This window comes from Somniosus microcephalus, unplaced genomic scaffold, assembly GCF_052327205.1.
Source record: "Somniosus microcephalus isolate GS21.2 unplaced genomic scaffold, FLI_Smic_1.0 unresolved_chr3, whole genome shotgun sequence".
Taxonomy (NCBI): Eukaryota; Metazoa; Chordata; class Chondrichthyes; order Squaliformes; family Somniosidae; genus Somniosus; species Somniosus microcephalus.
In genome coordinates, this window is record NW_028225181.1 from 46,466,651 (window position 1) to 46,487,021 (window position 20,371).

The 20,371-nt window shown below is 57.0% G+C and overlaps 1 protein-coding gene across 1 annotated transcript in view; it reads left to right on the forward strand.

Annotated features, from left to right (window-relative positions):
• LOC147091401 (non-homologous end joining factor IFFO1-like) overlaps nt 1–19,419 on the forward strand; it is a 29,406-nt gene extending 9,987 nt beyond the window's left edge. Inside the window, exons 2-6 of the mRNA XM_085976587.1 lie at nt 10,167–10,227; nt 11,004–11,099; nt 12,736–12,876; nt 17,186–17,340; nt 19,257–19,419. Coding sequence (XP_085832713.1) covers nt 10,167–10,227; nt 11,004–11,099; nt 12,736–12,876; nt 17,186–17,340; nt 19,257–19,419 — 616 coding nt within the window. The remainder of the gene's footprint in view (nt 1–10,166; nt 10,228–11,003; nt 11,100–12,735; nt 12,877–17,185; nt 17,341–19,256) is intronic.
• The last annotated feature ends 952 nt before the right edge of the window (nt 19,420–20,371 follow it).

A 20,371-nucleotide genomic window follows, 5' to 3' on the forward strand; every position in this document is an offset into this window, starting at 1 on the left:
GGTGTAATGGGAGGTTCGAGGGGCTGGCAGTCACTACGTGGGGTTCGAGGGGTAATGGGAGGTTCGAGGGGCTGGTGGTCACTATACGGGGGGTTCGAGGGGTAATGGGCGGTTCGAGAGGCTGGCGGTCACTGTACGGGGGGTTCGAGGGGTAATGGGGTGTTTGAGAGGCTGGCGGTCACTGTACCGGGTGTTCAAGGGGTAATGAGGGGTTCGAAGGGCTGGCGGTCACTGTATGGGGTGTTCGAGGGGTAATGGGGGGTTCGAGTCTGACGGTCACTGTACAGGGTGTTCGAGGGGTAATGGGGGGTTCGAGGGGCTGGCGCTCCCTGTACGGGGGGGGGTTTCGAGGGGCTGGCGGTCACTGTACGGGGTGTTCGAGGGTTAATGCGGGGTTCGAGGGGTTGGCGGACACGGTACGGGGTGTTCGAGGGGTAATGGGGGGTTCGACGGGCTGGCGGTCACTATATGGGGTGTTCGAGGGGTAATGGGGGTTCGAGGGGCTGGCGGTCACTGTACGAGGGGTAATGGGGGGTTCGAGGGGCTGGCGGTCACTACTGGGTGTTCGAGGGGTAATGGGGGGTGCGAGGGGCTGGCGGTCACTGTACGGGGGGTTCGAGGGGTAATGGGGGGTTCGAGGGGCTGGCGGTCACTGTACGGGGGGTTCGAGAGGCTGCCGGTCACTCTACGGGGTGTTCGAGGGGTAATGGGAGGTTCGAGGGGCTGGCGGTCACTGTACAGGGGTGTTCGAGGGGTAATGGGGGGTTCGAGGGGCTGGCGGTCACTGTACGGGGTGTTCGAGGGGTAATGGGGGGGTTCGAGAGGCTGGCGGTCACTGTACGGGGTGTTCGAGGGGTAATGGGAGGTTCGAGGGGCTGGCGGTCACTGTACGGGGGGTTCGAGGGGTAAGGGGGGGCTCGAGGGGTTGGCGGTCACTGTCCGGGGTGTTCGAGTGGTAATGGGAGGTTCGAGGGGCTGGTGGTCACTGTACGGGGGGTTCGAGGGGTAATGGGGGTTCGAGCGGCTTACGGTCACAGTACGGGGTGTTCGAGGGGTAATGGGGGGTCGAGGGGCTTATGGTCACTGTACGGGTGGGTTTGAGGTGTAATGGGGTGTTCGAGGGGCTGGCGGTCACTACGTGGGGTTCGAGGTGTAATGGGAGGTTCGAGGGGCTGGCAGTCACTACGTGGGGTTCGAGGGGTAATGGGAGGTTCGAGGGGCTGGTGGTCACTATACGGGGGGTTCGAGGGGTAATGGGCGGTTCCAGAGGCTGGCGGTCACTGTACGGGGGGTTCGAGGGGTAATGGGGTGTTCGAGAGGCTGGCGGTCACTGTACCGGGTGTTCAAGGGGTAATGAGGGGTTCGAAGGGCTGGCGGTCACTGTATGGGGTGTTCGAGGGGTAATGGGGGGTTCGAGTCTGACGGTCACTGTACAGGGTGTTCGAGGGGTAATGGGGGGTTCGAGGGGCTGGCGCTCCCTGTACGGGGGGGGGTTTCGAGGGGCTGGCGGTCACTGTACGGGGTGTTCGAGGGTTAATGCGGGGTTCGAGGGGTTGGCGGACACTGTACAGGGTGTTCGAGGGGTAATGGGGGTTCGAGGGCCTGGCGGTCACGGTACGGGGTGTTCGAGGGGTAATGGGGGGTTCGACGGGCTGGCGGTCACTATATGGGGTGTTCGAGGGGTAATGGGGGTTCGAGAGGCTGGCGGTCACTGTACGAGGGGTAATGGGGGGTTCGAGGGGCTGGCGGTCACTGTACTGGGTGTTCGAGGGGTAATGGGGGGTGCGAGGGGCTGGCGGTCACTGTACGGGGGGTTCGAGGGGTAATGGGGGGTTCGAGGGGCTGGCGGTCACTGTACGGGGGGTTCGAGAGGCTGCCGGTCACTCTACGGGGTGTTCGAGGGGTAATGGGAGGTTCGAGGGGCTGGCGGTCACTGTACAGGGGTGTTCGAGGGGCTGGCGGTCACTGTATGGGGGCTCGAGGTGCTGGCGGTCACTGTACGGGGTGTTCGAGGGGTAATGGGTTCAAGGGGCTGGCGGTCACTGTACGGGGTGTTCGAGGGGTAATGGGTTCAAGGGGCTGGCGGTCACTGTACGGGGTGTTCGAGAGGTAATGGGGGGTTCGAGGGGCTGGCGGTCACTACGGGGTGTTCGAGTGGGTAATGGGAGGTTCGAGGGGCTGGCGGTCAGTGTACGGGGTGTTCGAGGGGTAATGGGAGGTTCGAGGGGCTGGCGGTCACTGTACGGGGGGTTCGAGGGGTAAGGGGGGGCTCGAGGGGTTGGCGGTCACTGTACGGGGTGTTCTAGGGGTAATGGGGGGTTCGAGGGGCTGGCGGTCACTACGGGGTGTTCGAGGGGTAATGGGGGGTTCGAGGGGCTGGCGGTCACTGTACGGGGTGTTCGAGGGGTAATAGGGGTTCGAGGCTGGCGGTCAGTGTACGGGTGGTTCGAGGGGTAATGGGGGGTTCGAGGGGCTGGCGGTCACTGTACGGGGGGTTCGAGGGCCTGGCGTTCACTGTACGGGGGTTTCGAGGGGTAATGGGGGGTTCGAGGGGCTGGCGGTCACTGTACGGGGGGTTCGAGGGGTAATGGGGGGTTCGAGGGGCTGGCGGTCACTGTCCGGGGTGTTCGAGGGGTAATGGGAGGTTTGAGGGGCTGGTGATCACTGTACGGGGGGTTCGAGGGGTAATGGGGGTTCGAGGGGCTGGCGGTCACTGTACGGGGGGTTCGAGGGGTAATGGGAGGTTCGAGGGGCTGGTGATCACTGTACGGGGGGTTCGAGGGGCTTACGGTCACAGTACGGGGTGTTCGAGGGGTAATGGGGGGTCGAGGGGCTTACGGTCACTGTACGGGTGGGTTCGAGAGGCTGGCGGTCACTGTACGTGGGGTTCGAGGGGCTGGTGGTCACTATACGGGGGGTTCGAGGGGTACTGGGCGGTTCGAGAGGCTGGCGGTCACTGTACGGGGGGTTCGAGGGGTAATGGGGTGCTCGAGAGGCTGGTGGTCACTGTACCGGGTGTTCAAGGGGTAATGAGGGGTTCGAAGGGCTGGCGGTCACTGTATGGGGTGTTCGAGGGGTAATGGGGGGTTTGAGTCTGACGGTCGCTGTACGGGGTGTTCGAGGGGTAATGGGGGGTTCGAGGGGCTGGCGGTCCCTGTACGGGGGAGGGTTTCGAGGGGCTGGCGGTCACTGTACGGGGTGTTCGAGGGTTAATGGGGGGTTCGAGGGGTTGGCGGACACTGTACAGGGTGTTCGAGGGGCTGGCGGTCACTGTACAGGGTGTTCGAGGGTTAATGGGGGGTTCGAGGGGTTGGCGGACACTGTACGGGGGGTTTGAGGGGTAATGGGAGGTTCGAGGGGCTGGCGGGCACTGTACGGGGGGTTCGAGGGGTAATGAGGGCTTCGAGGGTCCGGCGGTCACTACGGGGGGTTCGAGGGGCTGACGGTCAGTGTACGGTGGGTTCGACGGGTAATGGGAGGTTCAAGGGGCTGGCGGTCACTGTACAGGGGGTTCGAGGCGTAATGGGGGGTTCAAAGGGTTGACGGTCACTCTACGGGGGGGGTTCGAGCGGTTGGCGGTCACTACGGGGTGTTCGAGGGGTAATGTGGGGTTCAAGGGGCTAGCGGGCACTGTACACGGGTTTCGAGGGGTAATGGGGGTTCAAGGGGCTGACGGTCACTGTACGGGGTGTTCGAGGGGCAATGGGGTTTTGAGAGGCTGACGCTCACTGTACGGGGTGTTCGAGGGGTAATGGGGTTTTGAGAGGCTGGCGGTCCCTGTACGGGGGGTTTCGAAGGGCTGGCGGCCACTCTACGAGGTGTTCGAGGGATAATTTGGGGTTCGAGGGGCTGGTGGTCACTGTACAGGGGTTTTGAGGGGCTGGTGGTCACTGTACAGGGGGTTCACAGAATCACAGAAACCCCACAGTGCAGATAGAGGCCATTTCGGCCCATCGAGCCTGCACCGACACATATCCCACCCGATCCCCGTAACCCCTACACCAACACATATCCCACCCTATCCCCGTGTATTTAACCCCCCTAACACTAAGGGTCAATTTATCATGGCCAATCAACCTAGCCCGCACATCTTTGGACTGTGGGAGGAAACCGGAGCACCCGGAGGAAACCCACGCAAACACGGGGAGAATGGGCAAACTCCACACAGACAGTCACCCGAGGCCGGATTCGAACCCGGGTCTCTGGCGCTGTGAGGCAACAGTGCTAACCACTATGCCACCGTGCTGGTTCGAGGGGTAACGCGGGGTTCGAGGGGCTGGCAATCACTGTACGGGGTGTTCGAGCGGCAATGGGGGGTTCGAGGGGCTGGCGGTCACTGTACGGGGGATTCGAGGGGTAATTGGGGGGCGAGGGGCTGGTGGTTAGGGTACGGGGAGTTCGAGCAGTAATGGGGGGTTCGAGGGGATGGCGGTCACTGTACGGGGGTTTGAGGGTAATGGATTCGAGAGGCTGGCGGTCACTGTACAGGGTGTTCGAGCGCTAATGGGGGGTTCAAGGGGCTGACAGTCACTGTACGGGGGGGTTCCTCAGTACTCCCCTCTGAGAGAGCAGCGCTCCTTCAGTACTGCCCCTCAGAGAGCAGCGCTCCTTCAGTACTGCCCCTCAGAGAGTGCAGCACTCCCTCGGTTCTGCTTCTATGACAGTGCAGCACTCCCTCAGAACAGCCTCTCTGAAAGTGTAGCACTCCCTCAGTACTACCCTTCTGACAGTGCAGCGCTCCCTCAGTACTACCCCTCCAACACTGCGGCGCTCCCTCAGTACTGCCCCTCCGACAGTGCAGCGCTCCCTCGGTACTGCCCTTCCAACAGTGCGGCGCTCCCTCAGTACTGCCCCTCCGAGAGTGCAGCACTCTCTCAGTTCTGCCCCTCCGACAGTGCAGCGCTCCCTCAGTTCTACCCCTCCGGCAGTGCAGCGATCCCTCAGTACTACCCCTCCGACACTGCAGCGCTCCCCCAGTACTGCCCCTCCGACAGTGCAGCGCTCCCTCAGTACTGCACCTCCAACAGCGCAGCGCTCCCTCAGTACGGCTCTTTCGACAGTGCAGCGCTCCCTCTTTACTGCCCCTCCAACCGTGATGCTCTCCCTCAGTGCTCCCCCCTCCAACAGCGCAATGCTCTCTCAGTACTGCCCCTCCGACAGAGAAGCACTCCCTCGGTACTGCCCCTCCGACAGTGTAGCACTCCCTCAGTACAGCCCCTTCGACAGTGCAGCGCTCCCTCAGTACTGCCCCTCTGACAGTGCAGCGCTCCTTCGGTACTGCTCTTTCGATGGTGCAGCACTCCCTCAGTACTGCCCCTCCAACAGTGCAGCACTCCCTCAGTACTGCCCCTCGACAGTGCAGCACTCCTTCATACTGCCCCTCCGACAGCGCAGTGCGCTCTCAGAACAGCCCCTCCGAAAGTGCAGCGCTCCCTCAGTACTGCCCCTCCGAAAGTGCAAAGCTCACTCAGTACTGCCCCTCCGACAGTGCAGCGCTCCCTCAGTACAGCGCGTCCGACAGTGCAGCGCTCCCTCAGTACAGCGCGTCCGACAGTGCAGCGCTCCCTCAGTACTGCCCCTCCGACAGTGCAGCACTCCCTCAGTACTGCCCCTCCGACAGTGCAGCACTCCCTCAGTACTGCCCCTCAGACAGTGCAGCACTCCCTCAGTACTGCCCCTCCGACAGTGCAGCACTCCCTCAGTACAGCGCGTCCGACAGTGCAGCACTCCCTCAGTACTGCCCCTCCGACAGTGCAGCACTCCCTCAGTACTGCCCCTCAGACAGTGCAGCACTCCCTCATTACTGTCCCTCCGACAGTGCAGCACTCCCTCAGTACTGCCCCTCCGACAGTGCAGCACTCCCTCAGTACTGCCCCTCCGACAGTGCAGCACTCCCTCAGTACTGCCCCTCCGACAGTGCAGCACTCCCTCAGTACTGCCCCTCCGACAGTGCAGCACTCCCTCAGTACTGCCCCTCCGACAGTGCAGCACTCCCTCAGTACTGCCCCTCCGACAGTGCAAAGCTCCATCAGTACTGCCCCTCCGACAGTGCAGCACTCCCTCAGTACTGCCCCTCCGACAGTGCAGCTCTCCCTCAGTACTGCCCCTCCGACAGTGCAGCACTCCCTCAGTACTGCCCCTCCGACAGTGCAAAGCTCCATCAGTACTGCCCCTCAGACAGTGCAGCACTCCCTCAGTACTGTCCCTCCGACAGTGCAAAGCTCCATCAGTACTGTCCCTCAGACAGTGCAGCACTCCCTCAGTACTGTCCCTCAGACAGTGCAGCACTCCCTCAGTACTGTCCCTCCGACAGTGCAGCACTCCCTCAGTACTGTCCCTCCGACAGTGCAGCACTCCCTCAGTACTGCCCCTCCGACAGTGCAAAGCTCCATCAGTACTGCCCCCCGACAGTGCAGCACTCCCTCAGTACTGCCCCTCCGACAGTGCAGCACTCCCTCAGTACTGCCCCTCCGACATCGCAGCACTCCCTCAGTACTGCCCCTCCGACAGTGCAGCGCTCCCTCAGTACTGTCCCTCCGACAGTGCACCGCTCCCTCAGTACTGCCCCTCAGACAGTGCAGCACTCCCTCAGTACTAGCGCTGGAGAAAACTGTTTCCAGTGTAGTGGTAGGGTCGGTAACCAGAGGACACAGATTTAAGGTAATGGCAAAACAATCAGAAGCGACATGAGGAAAACATTATTTACACAGCGAGTTGTGATCTGGAATGCACTGCCTGAAAGGACGGTGGAAGCAGATTCAATAGTAACTTTCTAAAGGGAATTGAATAAATACTTGAAATGGGGAAAATGTGCAGGGCTCTGAGGAAAGAGCAGGTGAGTGGGACTAATTCGATAGCTGTACCAAAGAGTGGCACAGGAACCATGGGCTGAATGACCTCCTTCTGCGCTGTAGGATTCGATAAAGGTCACGTTTAACTCACCTTATTGAATTATTTTAAGAGAGTACAGAGTAGAGCAGGGCAGTGTCATAGATGTGGGATACAGAGACTATCAAAAGGCCTTCAATAAAATGTTACGTGAATGACTCGTGACAAAAATTAGGGCTAGGGATCAGGGGTCAGGATTTAGAAGAAACATATAGAAACACAGAAGATAGGAGCAGGAATAGGCCATTCGGCCCCTCGAGCCTGCTCCGCCATTGAATGCGATCATGGCTGATCATCCAAATTCAGTACCCGGTCCCTGCTTTCCCCCCATACCCCTTGATCCCTTTAGCCTTAAGAAATATATACAACTCCTTCTTGAATATATTTAATGAACTGGCCTCTACTGCCTTCTATGGTAGAGAATTCCACAGGTTCACCACTCTGGGTGAAGAAATTCCTCCTCATCTCTGTCCTAAATGGCCTACCCTTTATCCTTAGACTGTGACCCATGGTTCTGGATTCCCTGAGTCCAGATACACCACATCCACTGGTTCTCCCTTATCTATTTTACCAGTTACATCCTCAAAAAATTCCAGTAGATTAGTCAAGCACGATTTACCTTTTGTGAATCCATGTTGACTTTGTCCGATCCTGTCACTGTTTTCCAAGTGCTCTGCTATTATATCTTTTATAATGGACTCTAGCATTTTCCCCACTACCGATGTCAGGCTTACCAGTCTGTAATTCCTCAATTTCTCTTTACCACCTTTTTTGAATAGTGGGGTAACATTAGCTACCCTCCAATCCATGGGTACTGTTCCAGATTCCATCGAATGTTGGAAGATGATCAGCAATGCATCTACTATTTCTAGGGCAACTTCCTTAAGTACCCTAGGATGTAGATTATCAGGCCCTGGGGATTTATCGGCCTTCAATCCCATCAATTTCCCTAACACCATTTCCCTACAAATACTGATTTCTTTCAGTTCCTCCCTTTCATCAGACCCTATGTTCTCCGACATCTCTGGGAGGTTATTTGTGTCCTCCTTTGTGAAGACAGAACCAAAATATGTATTTAGTTGGTCTGCCATTTCTTTGTTCCCCATTATAAATTCCCCTGATTCTGACTGCAAGGGACCTACGCTTGACTTCACCAATCTTTTTCTCTTCACACATATCTATAAAAGCTTTTACAGTCAGTTTTTATGTTCCCTGCAAGCTTACTCTTATATTCTATTTTCTGCTTCTTAATTAATCCCTTTGTCCTCCTTTGTTGAATCCTAAATTGCTCCCAATCCTCAGGATTATTGCTTTTTCTGGCCAATTTATATGTCCTTGGATCTTATGCTATCCCTAATTTCCCTTGTTAGCCATGGTTGAGTCACCTTTTTTGTTTTATTTTTGTGCCAAACTGGGATGAACATATTCTGTAGTTCATCCATGCAGTCTTTGAATGTTTGCCATTGCCTATCCACTGTCAACCCCAAGGGATTGAAAGATCGCGACAGGACATAAAACAGAGGGGAGAAATTCAGGGAAGGTTCTGGGACTGGCAGAAATTGGGAAGTTGTATCCGCAGGGACCTGGGCTGGGACGCATACTGGCCTGCAATCTGTGCTGGAACCTGTGCTGTGATCAGTGCTGGAACCTGGGCTGTGATCAGTGCTGGAACCTGGGCTGTGATCAGTGCTGGAACCTGGGCTGTGATCAGTGCTGGAACCTGGGCTGTGATCAGTGCTGGAACCTGTGCTGTGATCAGTGCTGGAACCTGTGCTGTGATCAGTGCTGGAACCTGGGCTGTGATCAGTGCTGGAACCTGGGCTGTGATCAGTGCTGGAACCTGGGCTGTGATCAGTGCTGGAACCTGGGCTGTGATCTGTGCTGGAACCTGGGCTGTGATCAGTGCTGGAACCTGGGCTGTGATCAGTGCTGGAACCTGGCCTGCAATCTGTGCTGGAACCTGTGCTGTGATCAGTGCTGGAACCTGTGCTGTGATCAGTGCTGGAACCTGTGCTGTGATCAGTGCTGGAACCTGGGCTGTGATCAGTGCTGGAACCTGGGCTGTGATCTGTGCTGGAGCCTGGGCTGTGATCTGTGCTGGAGCCTGGGCTGTGATCAGTGCTGGAGCCTGGGCTGTGATCAGTGCTGGAGCCTGGGCTGTGATCAGTGCTGGAGCCTGGGCTGTGATCTGTGCTGGAACCTGTGCTGTGATCAGTGCTGGAACCTGTGCTGTGATCAGTGCTGGAACCTGGGCTGTGATCAGTGCTGGAACCTGGGCTGTGATCAGTGCTGGAACCTGGGCTGTGATCAGTGCTGGAACCTGGGCTGTGATCTGTGCTGGAACCTGGGCTGTGATCAGTGCTGGAGCCTGGGCTGTGATCAGTGCTGGAGCCTGGGCTGTGATCAGTGCTGGAGCCTGGGCTGTGATCTGTGCTGGAACCTGGGCTGTGATCAGTGCTGGAGCCTGGGCTGTGATCTGTGCTGGAGCCTGGGCTGTGATCTGTGCTGGAACCTGGGCTGTGATCCCTGTTAGGCAGGAGTCCGGACTGGGCTGGGACCCAGACTGGAACCTCACCTCTGCTGGAATCAGTGCGGGGAATCAGTGCTGTACCTGTCCTGGGAGTGTTTGATGGGGAAAGTGTCGAGGGAGCTTTACTCTGTATCTAACCCGTGCTGTACCTGCCCTGGGAGTGTTTGATGGGACAGTGTCGAGGGAGCTTTACTCTGTATTTAATCCGTGCAATACCTGCCCTGGGAGTGTTTGATGGGGAAAGTGTGGAGGGAGCTTTACTCTATCTAATCCGTGCAATACCTGCCCTGGGAGTGTTTGATGGGACATTGTTGAGGGAGCTTTACTCTGTATCTAACCCGTGCTGTACCTGCCCTGGGAGTGTTTGATGGGACAGTGTCGAGGGAGCTTTACTCTGCATCTCACTCTGTCCATCTGTCCATCCAACTGTCTCTCTATCTCTGTCTGTCTGTCTGTCTCTGTGTGTGTGTCTCTCTCTCTCTCTCTGCATCTCTATCTGTCTCTCTGTCTTTCTCTGCCTCTCTCTCTTTGTCTGGCTCTCTCTGTCTGTCTGTCTCTCCCCTCACTCTCCTACACTGTCTCTTGTCTCTCTATCTCTCTCTCTCTCTGTCTGTTTCTCTTTCTCTGTCTCTCTGTGTCTCCCCCTCTCTCTCCTACAGTGTCTCTTGTCTCTCTAGCTCCCTCTCTCTTTCTATCACTCTCTCTCTCACTGTCCTTGTCGACTGATTCTCTCTCCTCTTTTCTTTAGGTGGGAGCAGGAGTACCTGTTGCGAGTTGAACTCCAGGACAGGATTGCAATCCTGGAGGAGGTAAGGAACAGGACGGTTCTCCGGAGAAACCCCTCATTGTTCTGGGTAAATCGGCACAATGTGACCAACGGTTTGATAAACGCTTAGTGTTTCTGTGCAGAGCGACAGGACCCTGACCTGCCGTCACATTGAACTCGATCAGAACACTAACCTGTGACCCCTAACCCCAAGCTGCAGTTACATCGAACTCAGTCGGAACACTAACCCGTAACCCCAAGCTACAGTCACATTGAACTCAATTAAAACCTTAACTCCTAACCTCTGACCCGAACCCCAATCTCCAGTCACTTCCAGCTCCGTCTGCCTGAACTGAATCAGAACCCTAATCCTTAATCCTTAAACCCCTAATCCTAACCTTAAACTCTTAACACTTAACCTTTAAATCCTTAAACCTTAACCCTGACCATTCACCCTAACAGTTAACCTTTAATCCTAACTTAAGCCATTAACATTAACCCTTAACCCTAAACACTAGGGTTCATGACCTCAATCAGAACCCTAACTTCCAGTCACATCTAGCTCAAGCTTCTCTCTATCTCTGCCTAACCTCAAGCTTGCCTAAACCTCTCCTAACCTTGAACCTAATCATAAACCCATCCTTAACCATAACCCCAGCCCTTAACCCAATCCTTAAACCCTAACCTCAACATCAACCCTAATACTACCGTTAACTTTAACCCTAACCCCAACTCTCAGGCTAGTTCTAGACCTTTCCCTTAGCCCCTCCCATACATTTGGTGAGTGATGTAATGGTCCTCCTTGATTGGCTGTTGCAGGAATCCCAGGAGGCCGAGGCTGCTCAGGATGAGCTGGTGCTGAAGGTGCAACAACTTAAGGCCGAGCTGGTGGTCTTCAAAGGGTTAATGAGCAACGTAAGTGAGCGTGGGAGTCGGGAAATCGCAGAGCCCTGTCCCTCAGGGAGGGGAAACTCCAGACCCCGGCCCCCGGGGAGGGGAAACTCCGGGCCCCGGCCCCCGGGGAGGGGCAGGTCCGGGCCCCGGCCGCCCGGGGAGGGGCGGCTCCGGGCCCCGGCCCCCCGGGGAGGGGAATCTCCAGGCCCCGGCCCCCAGGGAGGGGAATCTCCAGGCCCCGGCCCCCGGGGAGGGGCGGCTCCGGGCCCCGGCCCCCCGGGGAGGGGCAACTCCGGGCCCCCGGGGAGCTGAAACCCCGGGCCCCCGGGGAGGGGAAGCCCCGGGCCCTCGGGGAGGGGAAGCTCCAGGCCCCGGCCCCCCGGGGAGGGGAAACTCCAGGCCCCCAGGGAGGGGAAGCTCCAGGCCCCGGCCCCCCGGGGAGGGGAAACTCCAGGCCCCCAGGGAGGGGAAGCTCCAGGCCCCGGCCCCCCGGGGAGGGGAAACTCCAGGCCCCCAGGGAGGGGAATCTCCAGACCCCGGCCCCCGGGGAGGGGAAACTCCGGCCCCCGGGGAGGGGCAGGTCCGGGCCCCGGCCGCCCGGGGAGGGGCAGCTCCGGGCCCCCGGGGAGCTGAAACCCCGGGCCCCCGGGGAGGGGAAGCTCCAGGCCCCGGCCCCCAGGGAGGGGCAACTCCAGGCCCCGGCCCCCAGGGAGGGGCAACTCCAGGTCCCGGCCCCCAGGGAGGGGCAGCTCCAGGGCCCGGCCCCCAGGGAGGGGCAGCTCCAGGCCCCGGCCCCCAGGGAGGGGCAGCTCCAGGCCCCGGCCCCCAGGGAGGGGCAGCTCCAGGCCCCGGCCCCCAGGGAGGGGCAGCTCCAGGCCCCGGCCCCCAGGGAGGGGCAGCTCCAGGCCCCGGCCCCCAGGGAGGGGAAACTCCAGGCCCCGGCCCCCAGGGAGGCGCAGCTCCAGGCCCCGGCCCCCAGGGAGGGGAAACTCCAGGCCCCGGCCCCCAGGGAGGCGCAGCTCCAGGCCCCGGCCCCCAGGGAGGGGAAACTCCAGGCCCCGGCCCCCAGGGAGGGGAAACTCCAGGCCCCGGCCCCCAGGGAGGGGAAACTCCAGGCCCCGACCCTCAGGGAGGGGAAACTCCAGGCCCCGGCCCCCAGGGAGGGGAAACTCCAGGCCCCGGCCCTCAGGGAGGGGCAGGCCCCGGCCCTCGGAGGGGAAACTCCAGGCCCCGGCCCTCAGGGAAGGGCAGCTCCAGGCCCCGGCCCTCAGGGAGGGGAAACTCCAGGCCCCGGCCCTCGGAGGGGAAACTCCAGGCCCCGGCCCTCAGGGAGGGGAAACTCCAGGCCCCGGCCCTCAGGGAGGGGAAACTCCAGGCCCTCAGGGAGGGGAATCTCCGGGCCCCGGCCCTCAGGGAGGGGCAACTCCAGGCCCTCGGAGGGGAAACTCCAGGTCCTCAAGGAGGGGAAACTCCAGGCCCAATAGAAGAGGAAATATGTGGATTCAGAGTCTATCCAGCCGGTGCAGGGCCCGTCCAGTGAGTGCAGGGCTTGTCCAGTGGTTTCAGAGTCTATCCACTGGGTTCCGGGTCCCGTCCAGTGTGTTCAGTGTCTATCTAGTGGTCTCAGGTTCCATCCAACACCACCTCTATTTTTCAGAACCTGTCTGACCTGGACACTAAGATTCAGGAGAAGGCGATGAAGGTGGATATGGACATCTGTCGCCGTATCGACATCACGGCCAAACTGTGTGATGTGGCCCAGCAGAGAAACTGTGAGGACATGATCAAAATGTTCCAGGTGAATAGTACAGGGGTCTGCACATGTCAGTCAGACTTCCCCACCCTGCCTTGTGTCTGTGTCTGAGGGTGAGGGTGTGTATATGCGTGTCTGTGTGTGCGTCTGCTTGTCTGTGCGTGTGCGTTTCTGTCTGCCTGTGTATGTGGCTGTGTGTGTCTCTCTGTGTATTTGTGCAAATGTCTGTGTCTCTGTCCGTGTGTCTCTGCCCGTGTGTTTGTGTGTGCGTGTGTAACTGTCTGTGTGTATGCCTCTGTCTCTTGTGTGTCCCTCTCTCGGTCTCGACATAAAAGATAATCCAAAATTCTTCTATAGGCATATAAATAGTAAAATGGTTGTAAGAGGAGGGGTGGGGCCGATTAGGAGACCTATGCATGAAGGCAGAGGGTATGGCTGAGGTACTAAACGAGTACTTTGCATCTGTCTTCACCAAGGAACAGGATGCTGCTGTAGACATAGTGCAGGAGGATGTAGTGGAGACGTTGATAGGATAAAATTTGATGAAGAAAGGGTATTAGAAAAGCTGGCTGTAGTTAAAGTAGAAAATCACCAGGAGCAGAAATCACGGAGGTACTGGCCATAATATTCCAAACCTCCATAGATACAGGGGCGGTGCCAGAGGACTGGAGAATTGAAAATGTTACACAATTGTTCAAAAAGGGTGTAAAGATAAACCCAGCAACTACAGGCCAGTCAGTTTAACTTCGGTAGTGGGGAAGCTTTTAGAAACGATAATCAGAGACAAAGGTAACAGTCACTTGGATAAGTGGATTAACTAAGGAAAGCAAGCACCGATTTGTTAATGGCAAATCGTGTTCAACCAACTTGATCAAGTTTTTTGATGAGGTAACAGAGGGTTGATGAAGGTAATGCGGTTGACGTGGTGTACATGGATTTCCAAAAGGCGTTCGACAAAATGCCACATAATAGGCTCGCCAGCAAAGTTGAAGCCCTTGGAATAAAAGGAACAGTGGCAACGTGGATATGAAATTGGCGAAGTGACAGGAAACGGTTGTGAACAGTTGTTTTTTGGACTGGAGGAAGGTATACAGTGGTGTTCCCCAGGGGTCGGTTCTAGGACCACTGCTTTTCTTGAAATATTAATGACTTGGGCGTGGGTGTACAGGGCACAATTTCAAAATTTGCAGATGACACAAACCTTGGAAGTATCGTGAACAGTGAGGAGGAGAGTGACAGACTTCAGGAAGACATAGACAGGCTGGTGAAATGGGTGGACATGTGGAAGATGAAATTTAATGCAGAGAAGTGTGAAATGATACATTTTGGTAGAATGAGGAGAGGCAATATAAACTAAAGGGTACAATCCTAAAAGGGGTGCATGAACAGAGAGACCTGGGGATATATGTGCACAAATCGTTGAAGGTGGCAGGGCAGGTTGAGAAAGCGGCTAAAAAGGCTTACGGGATCCTGGGCTTCATAAATAGAGGCATAGAGTACAAAAGTGTGGAAATTATGATGAACCTTTATAAAACACTGGTTCAGCCCCAACTGGAGTATTGTGTCCAATTCTGGGCACCGCACTTTAGGAAGGATGTGAAGGCCTTAGAGAGGGTGCAGAAAAGATTTACGAGAATTATTCCAGTAATGAGGGACTTCAGTTACGTGGATAGACTGGAGAAGCTGGGGTTGTTCTCCTTGGAGCAGGGAAGATTGAGAGGTGTTCACAATCATGAGGGGTCGAGACAGAGTAGATAGAGAGAAACTGTTCCCATTGGTGGATGGGTTGAGAACCAGAGGACACAGACTTAAGGCGATTGGCAGAATAACCAAAGGCGACATGAGGAAAAACTTTTACACAGCGAGTGGTTAGGATCTGGAATGCACTGCCTGAAAGGGTGGTGGAGGCAGGCTCAATCACGGCTTTCAAAAGGGAGTTGGATAAGTACCTGAAGGAAAAACATTTGCAGGGCTACCAGGGAAAGGGCGGGGGAGTGGGACTTGCTGAGAGTCGGAACGTCTATATGAACAATTTTGAACTTGTGCCCTGTACACCCAAGTCGGAGGTCTATTGGCCTCCTGTGCTGTAACCATTCTATGATTGGAGCCAATTCCCTCGGCGTATCACTCACTCCGCCCACGTAGCCTCGGTGAATGTTTTCATGCGTTTGCACTGACCTGCAGACCGGTTTCTCCCTCGAGGCTGCCGGGGTGGGGGAACAGCGAGGACAAAATAAAGGAAAATCCTAAGATGTTTTATAAGTATATTAAGGGCAAGAGGATAACCAGGGAAAGGGTAGGGCCCATTAGGGACCAAAGTGGCAATCTGTGTGTAGAGCCAAATGATGTAGGCGGGGTTTTAAATGAATTTTTTGCATCTGTGTTCACTATGGAGAAAGATGATGTAGACATAGAAATCGGGCAAGGGGACTGTGACATACTTGAACATATTAGCATCGAGAGGGAGGAGGTACTAGCGGTTTTAGCAGGCCAAAAAGTGGATAAATCCCCAGGCCCAGACGAGATGTATCCCAGGCTGCTGTGGGAGGCAAAGGAGGAGATTGCAGGGGCTCTGACACAAATTTTCAGAACCTCTCTGGCCACAGGGGATGTACCAGAGGACTGGAGAACAGCTAACGTAGTACCATTATACAAGAAGGGTAGCAGGGATAAACCAGGGAATTACAGGCCAGTGAGCCTAACATCTGTGGTAGGGAAATTATTGGAAAAAATTCTGAGGGACAAAATTAGTCTCCACTTGGAGAGGCAAGGATTAATCGGGGATAGTCAGCATGGCTTTGTCAAGGGAAAATCATGTCTGACAAATCTGATTGAATTTTTCAAGGGGGGTGACTAGGTGTGTGGATGAGGGAAATGCTGTGGATGTGGTTTACATGGACTTCAGTAAAGCTTTTGACAAAGTCCCCGCATAGGAGACTGGTCAAGAAGGTAAGAGCCCATGGGATCCAGGGTGCCTTGGCGCGTTGGATCCTAAACTGGCTGAGTGGCAGGAGGCAGAGGGTGATGGTCGAAGGTTGCTTTTGTGACTGGAAGCCTGTGTCCAGTGGGGTACCTCAGGGATCGGTGCTGGGTCCCTTGCTGTTTGTGATCTACATAAATGATTTGGATGAGAATGTAAAAGGTATGATCAGTAAGTTCGCAGATGACATGAAAAATTGGTGGGGTGGTAAATTGCGAGGAGGAAAGCCTCAGGCTACAGGACGATATAAACGGGTTGGTCAGATGGACGGAAAAGTGGCAAATGGAATTTAACCCTGAAAGGTGCGAGGTGATGCATTTTGGACGGACAAATAAGGCAAGGGAATACACAATGAGTGGTAGGACCCTAGGAAGTACAGAGGGTCAGCGGGACCTTGGTGTACATGTACATAGATCCCTGAAGGCAGCGGAACAGGTAGATAAGGTGGTTAAAAAGGCATATGGGATACTTGCCTTCATTAGCCGAGGCATAGAATATAAGAGCAGGGAGGTTATGATGGAGCTGTACAAAACGCTGGTGAGGCCACAGCTGGAGTACTGTGTGCAGTTCTGGTCGCCTCACTATAGGAAGGATGTGATTGCTTTGGAGAGGGTGCAGAGAAGATTCACCAGGATGTTACCTGGGCTGGAGCGCCTCAGCTATGAAGAAAGACTAAACAGGCTGGGTTTGTTTTCCTTGGAGCAAAGAAGGCTGAGGGGGGGACCTGATTGAGGTGTACAAAATGATGAGGGGCATAGATAGGGTAGATAAAGAGGAACTTTTCCCCTTAGGGGGGTCAATAACAAGGGGGCATAGATTCAGGGTAAGGGGCAGGAGATTTAGAGGGGATTTGAGGAGGAACCTTTTCACCCAGAGGGTGGTTGGAATCTGGAACTCACTGCCTGAAAGGGTGGTAGAGGCAGGAACCCTCACAACATTCAAGAAGCATTTGGATGAGCACTTGAAATGCCATTGCATACAAGGCTATGGACCAAATGCTGGAAAATGGGATTAGACTGGACAGGGATTGATGGACGGCGCAGACACGATGGGCCAAAGGGCCTCTTTCTGTGCTGTAAAAACTCTATGACTCTATGACATTGACACCCCCCCCCCCCCCCCGCCGGGATTGTTTGTCCTATTGCTTGTGCCCTCAGATACTCCTCTCCCTGCTCCCGCCCCCTCGCTCTCGTGCTGTGCAATCTCCGGTTGTCTGCGTGCTGTGTGTACTTGGTGATCAGAGCTCATCACCCACCCTGACCCGACTGATGTGTCCTCTCTTGCCCCCCCCCCACCTCTGCCCCCATGCCCTGCCTGCCCTCCATCCTCACACACCAATCCTGCCTCTAGTCACACCACTTGTTTCCAATTAAGGTGCCGTCACTCAGTAGGAAGAAGGACCGCAAGCCGGCCAGCGACGAGGAGGCTTCTCTGGTGGAGAGCGATGTCTCGCGCAAGCTGGGGGACGAGGAGGACCAGAGCACCTCCGCCAATATCAATGAGGAGATGCAACGGATGCTCAACCAACTGTGAGTAACAGCAAGGAGGGGAGGGACAGAGCAGAGACCCCAGACCGGGCTGGACACGCGAAAAGGACCCGTCAACACGGGGAAATACCTTGCCAGACGCCACACAACCTCTGCACTCTCTCTCACTCCTGTCCCCCCATGCTGGGATCCTGTGCTGGTTTTACTCTGCACTCTCCCTGTGCTCTCACTGCAACCCCTGCTGGGATCCTGTGCTGGTTTTACTCTGCACTCTCACTGCAACCCCTGCTGGGATCCTGTGTTGGTTTTACTCTGCACTCTCCCTGTGCTCTCACTGCAACCCCTGCTGGGATCCTGTGCTGGTTTTACTCTGTATTCTCCCTGTGCTCTCACTGCTCTCCCTGCTGGGATCCTGTGCTGGTTTTACTCTGTGCTCTCCCTGCTGGGACCCTGTGCTGGTTTTACTCTGCACTCTCCCTGTGCTCTCACTGCAACCCCTGCTGGGATCCTGTGCTGGTTTTACTCTGTATTCTCCCTGTGCTCTCACTGCTCTCCCTGCTGGGATCCTGTGCTGGTTTTACTCTATACTCTCCCTGTGCTCTCACTGCTCTCCCTACTGGGATCCTGTGCTGGTTTTTACTCTGTGCTCTCCCTGCTGGGACCCTGTGCTGGTTTTACTCTGTACTCTCCCTGTGCTCTCACTGCTCCCTCTGCTGGGATCCTGTGCTGGTTTTACTCTGTACTCTCCCTGTGCTATCATTGCTCCCCCTGCTGGGATCCTGTACTGGTTTTATTCTGCACACTCCGCGCTGGGATCTTGTGTTGGTTTTACCCTGTACTCTCCTCCGCGCTCTCTCTATTGTCCCTGCTGGGATCCTGTACTGGTTTTACCCTGTACTGTCCCAGTGCTCTCTATTGTCCCTGCTGGGATCCTGTGCTGGGTTAACTCTGTACTCTCCTCGCCCCGCGCTCTCAGTCCTTTCCCTGCTGCTGGGATCCTGTGCTGGTTTTACTCTGTACTCTCCCTGTGCTATCATTGCTCCCCCTGCTGGGATCCTGTACTGGTTTTATTCTGCACACTCCGCGCTGGGATCTTGTGTTGGTTTTACCCTGTACTCTCCTCCGCGCTCTCTCTATTGTCCCTGCTGGGATCCTGTACTGGTTTTACCCTGTACTGTCCCAGTGCTCTCTATTGTCCCTGCTGGGATCCTGTGCTGGGTTAACTCTGTACTCTCCTCGCCCCGCGCTCTCAGTCCTTTCCCTGCTGCTGGGATCCTGTGCTGGTTTTTACTCTGTACTCTCCCTGTGCTATCATTGCTCCCCCTGCTGGGATCCTGTACTGGTTTTATTCTGCACACTCCGCGCTGGGATCTTGTGTTGGTTTTACCCTGTACTCTCCTCCGCGCTCTCTCTATTGTCCCTGCTGGGATCCTGTACTGGTTTTACCCTGTACTGTCCCAGTGCTCTCTATTGTCCCTGCTGGGATCCTGTGCTGGGTTAACTCTGTACTCTCCTCGCCCCGCGCTCTCAGTCCTTTCCCTGCTGCTGGGATCCTGTGCTGGTTTTACTCTGTACTCTCCCTGTGCTATCATTGCTCCCCCTGCTGGGATCCTGTACTGGTTTTATTCTGCACACTCCGCGCTGGGATCTTGTGTTGGTTTTACCCTGTACTCTCCTCCGCGCTCTCTCTATTGTCCCTGCTGGGATCCTGTACTGGTTTTACCCTGTACTGTCCCAGTGCTCTCTATTGTCCCTGCTGGGATCCTGTGCTGGGTTAACTCTGTACTCTCCTCGCCCCGCGCTCTCAGTCCTTTCCCTGCTGCTGGGATCCTGTGCTGGTTTTATTCTGTACTCTCCCCGCCTTGTCACTCCTGTCCCTGCTGGGATCCTGTGCTGGTTTTAGCCTGTTCTCTCCCACGCTCTCACTCCTGTGTCACTCTCTCGTTACTCCCCGACAGGAGAGAGTATGATTTTGAGGACGATTGTGACAGTCTGACCTGGGAAGAGACCGAGGAAACACTGCTTCTTTGGGACGATTTGTCCGGCTACACGATGGGGTCGGGGGACGTTGTGAATGAGGTAATAATCTCAAGCGCCGCCTCCCTTCACTTGTGTTCCTGAATTCTCCTTCAGGTGCTGAGTCTAACCAACGATTACTGGGGAGGGAGGTGAGGGGGAGTCAGGCGGGTGGGCGACAGGTAGGGAGCCGGGGGGCAACAAGGAGGGAGGAGGTGGGTGTGGGAGGGGGGAATGTGCAGGGGATATTGCGGGGGGGGCGACGAGGATGGGACGCGGGGGGAAGGGAGGCGGGGAGCAATGGGGATGGGATGCGGGGTAGGAAGGTAGGGGACGGGGTAGGGAGGCGGGGTGGGGGGGCGATGAGGTAGGGAGGGGGCAATTGGGTGGGGGCGACGGGGGTGGGGGGGGGCGACGGGGTAGGGAGGGGGGGCAACGGGGTAGGGAGGGGGGGCAACGGGGTAGGGAGGGGGGGAGACGGGGTGGGGGGGCGACGGGGTGGGGTGGGGTGGGGGGGCGACGGGGTGGGGGTGGGGTGGGGGGGCGACGGGGTGGGGAGGGGGCGCAACGGCGTGGGGGGGCGACGAGGGAGGGGGGACGGGGTAGGATGGGGGGATGGGAGGGGGGGCGTTAGGCTAGGGAGGGGGGGACGGGGGGGGCGTTAGGCTAGGGAGGGGGATGGGGGGGGGCGTTAGGTTAGGGAGGGGGGCGTTAGGTTAGGGAGGGGGGACGGGAGGGGGGCGTTAGGCGAGGGAGGGGGGCGTTAGGCGAGGGAGGGGGGACGGGAGGGGGGTCATTAGGTTAGGGATGGGGGGACGGGGGGGGGCGTTAGGTTAGGGAGGGGGGACGGGGGGGGGCGTTAGGCTAGGGAGGGGGGACGGGGGGGGCGTTAGGCTAGGGAGGGGGGACGGGGGGGGCGTTAGGCTAGGGAGGGGGGACGGGAGGGGGGTCATTAGGTTAGGGATGGGGGGACGGGGGGGGCGTTAGGCTAGGGAGGGGGGACGGGGGGGGCGTTAGGCTAGGGAGGGGGGACGGGAGGGGGGTCATTAGGTTAGGG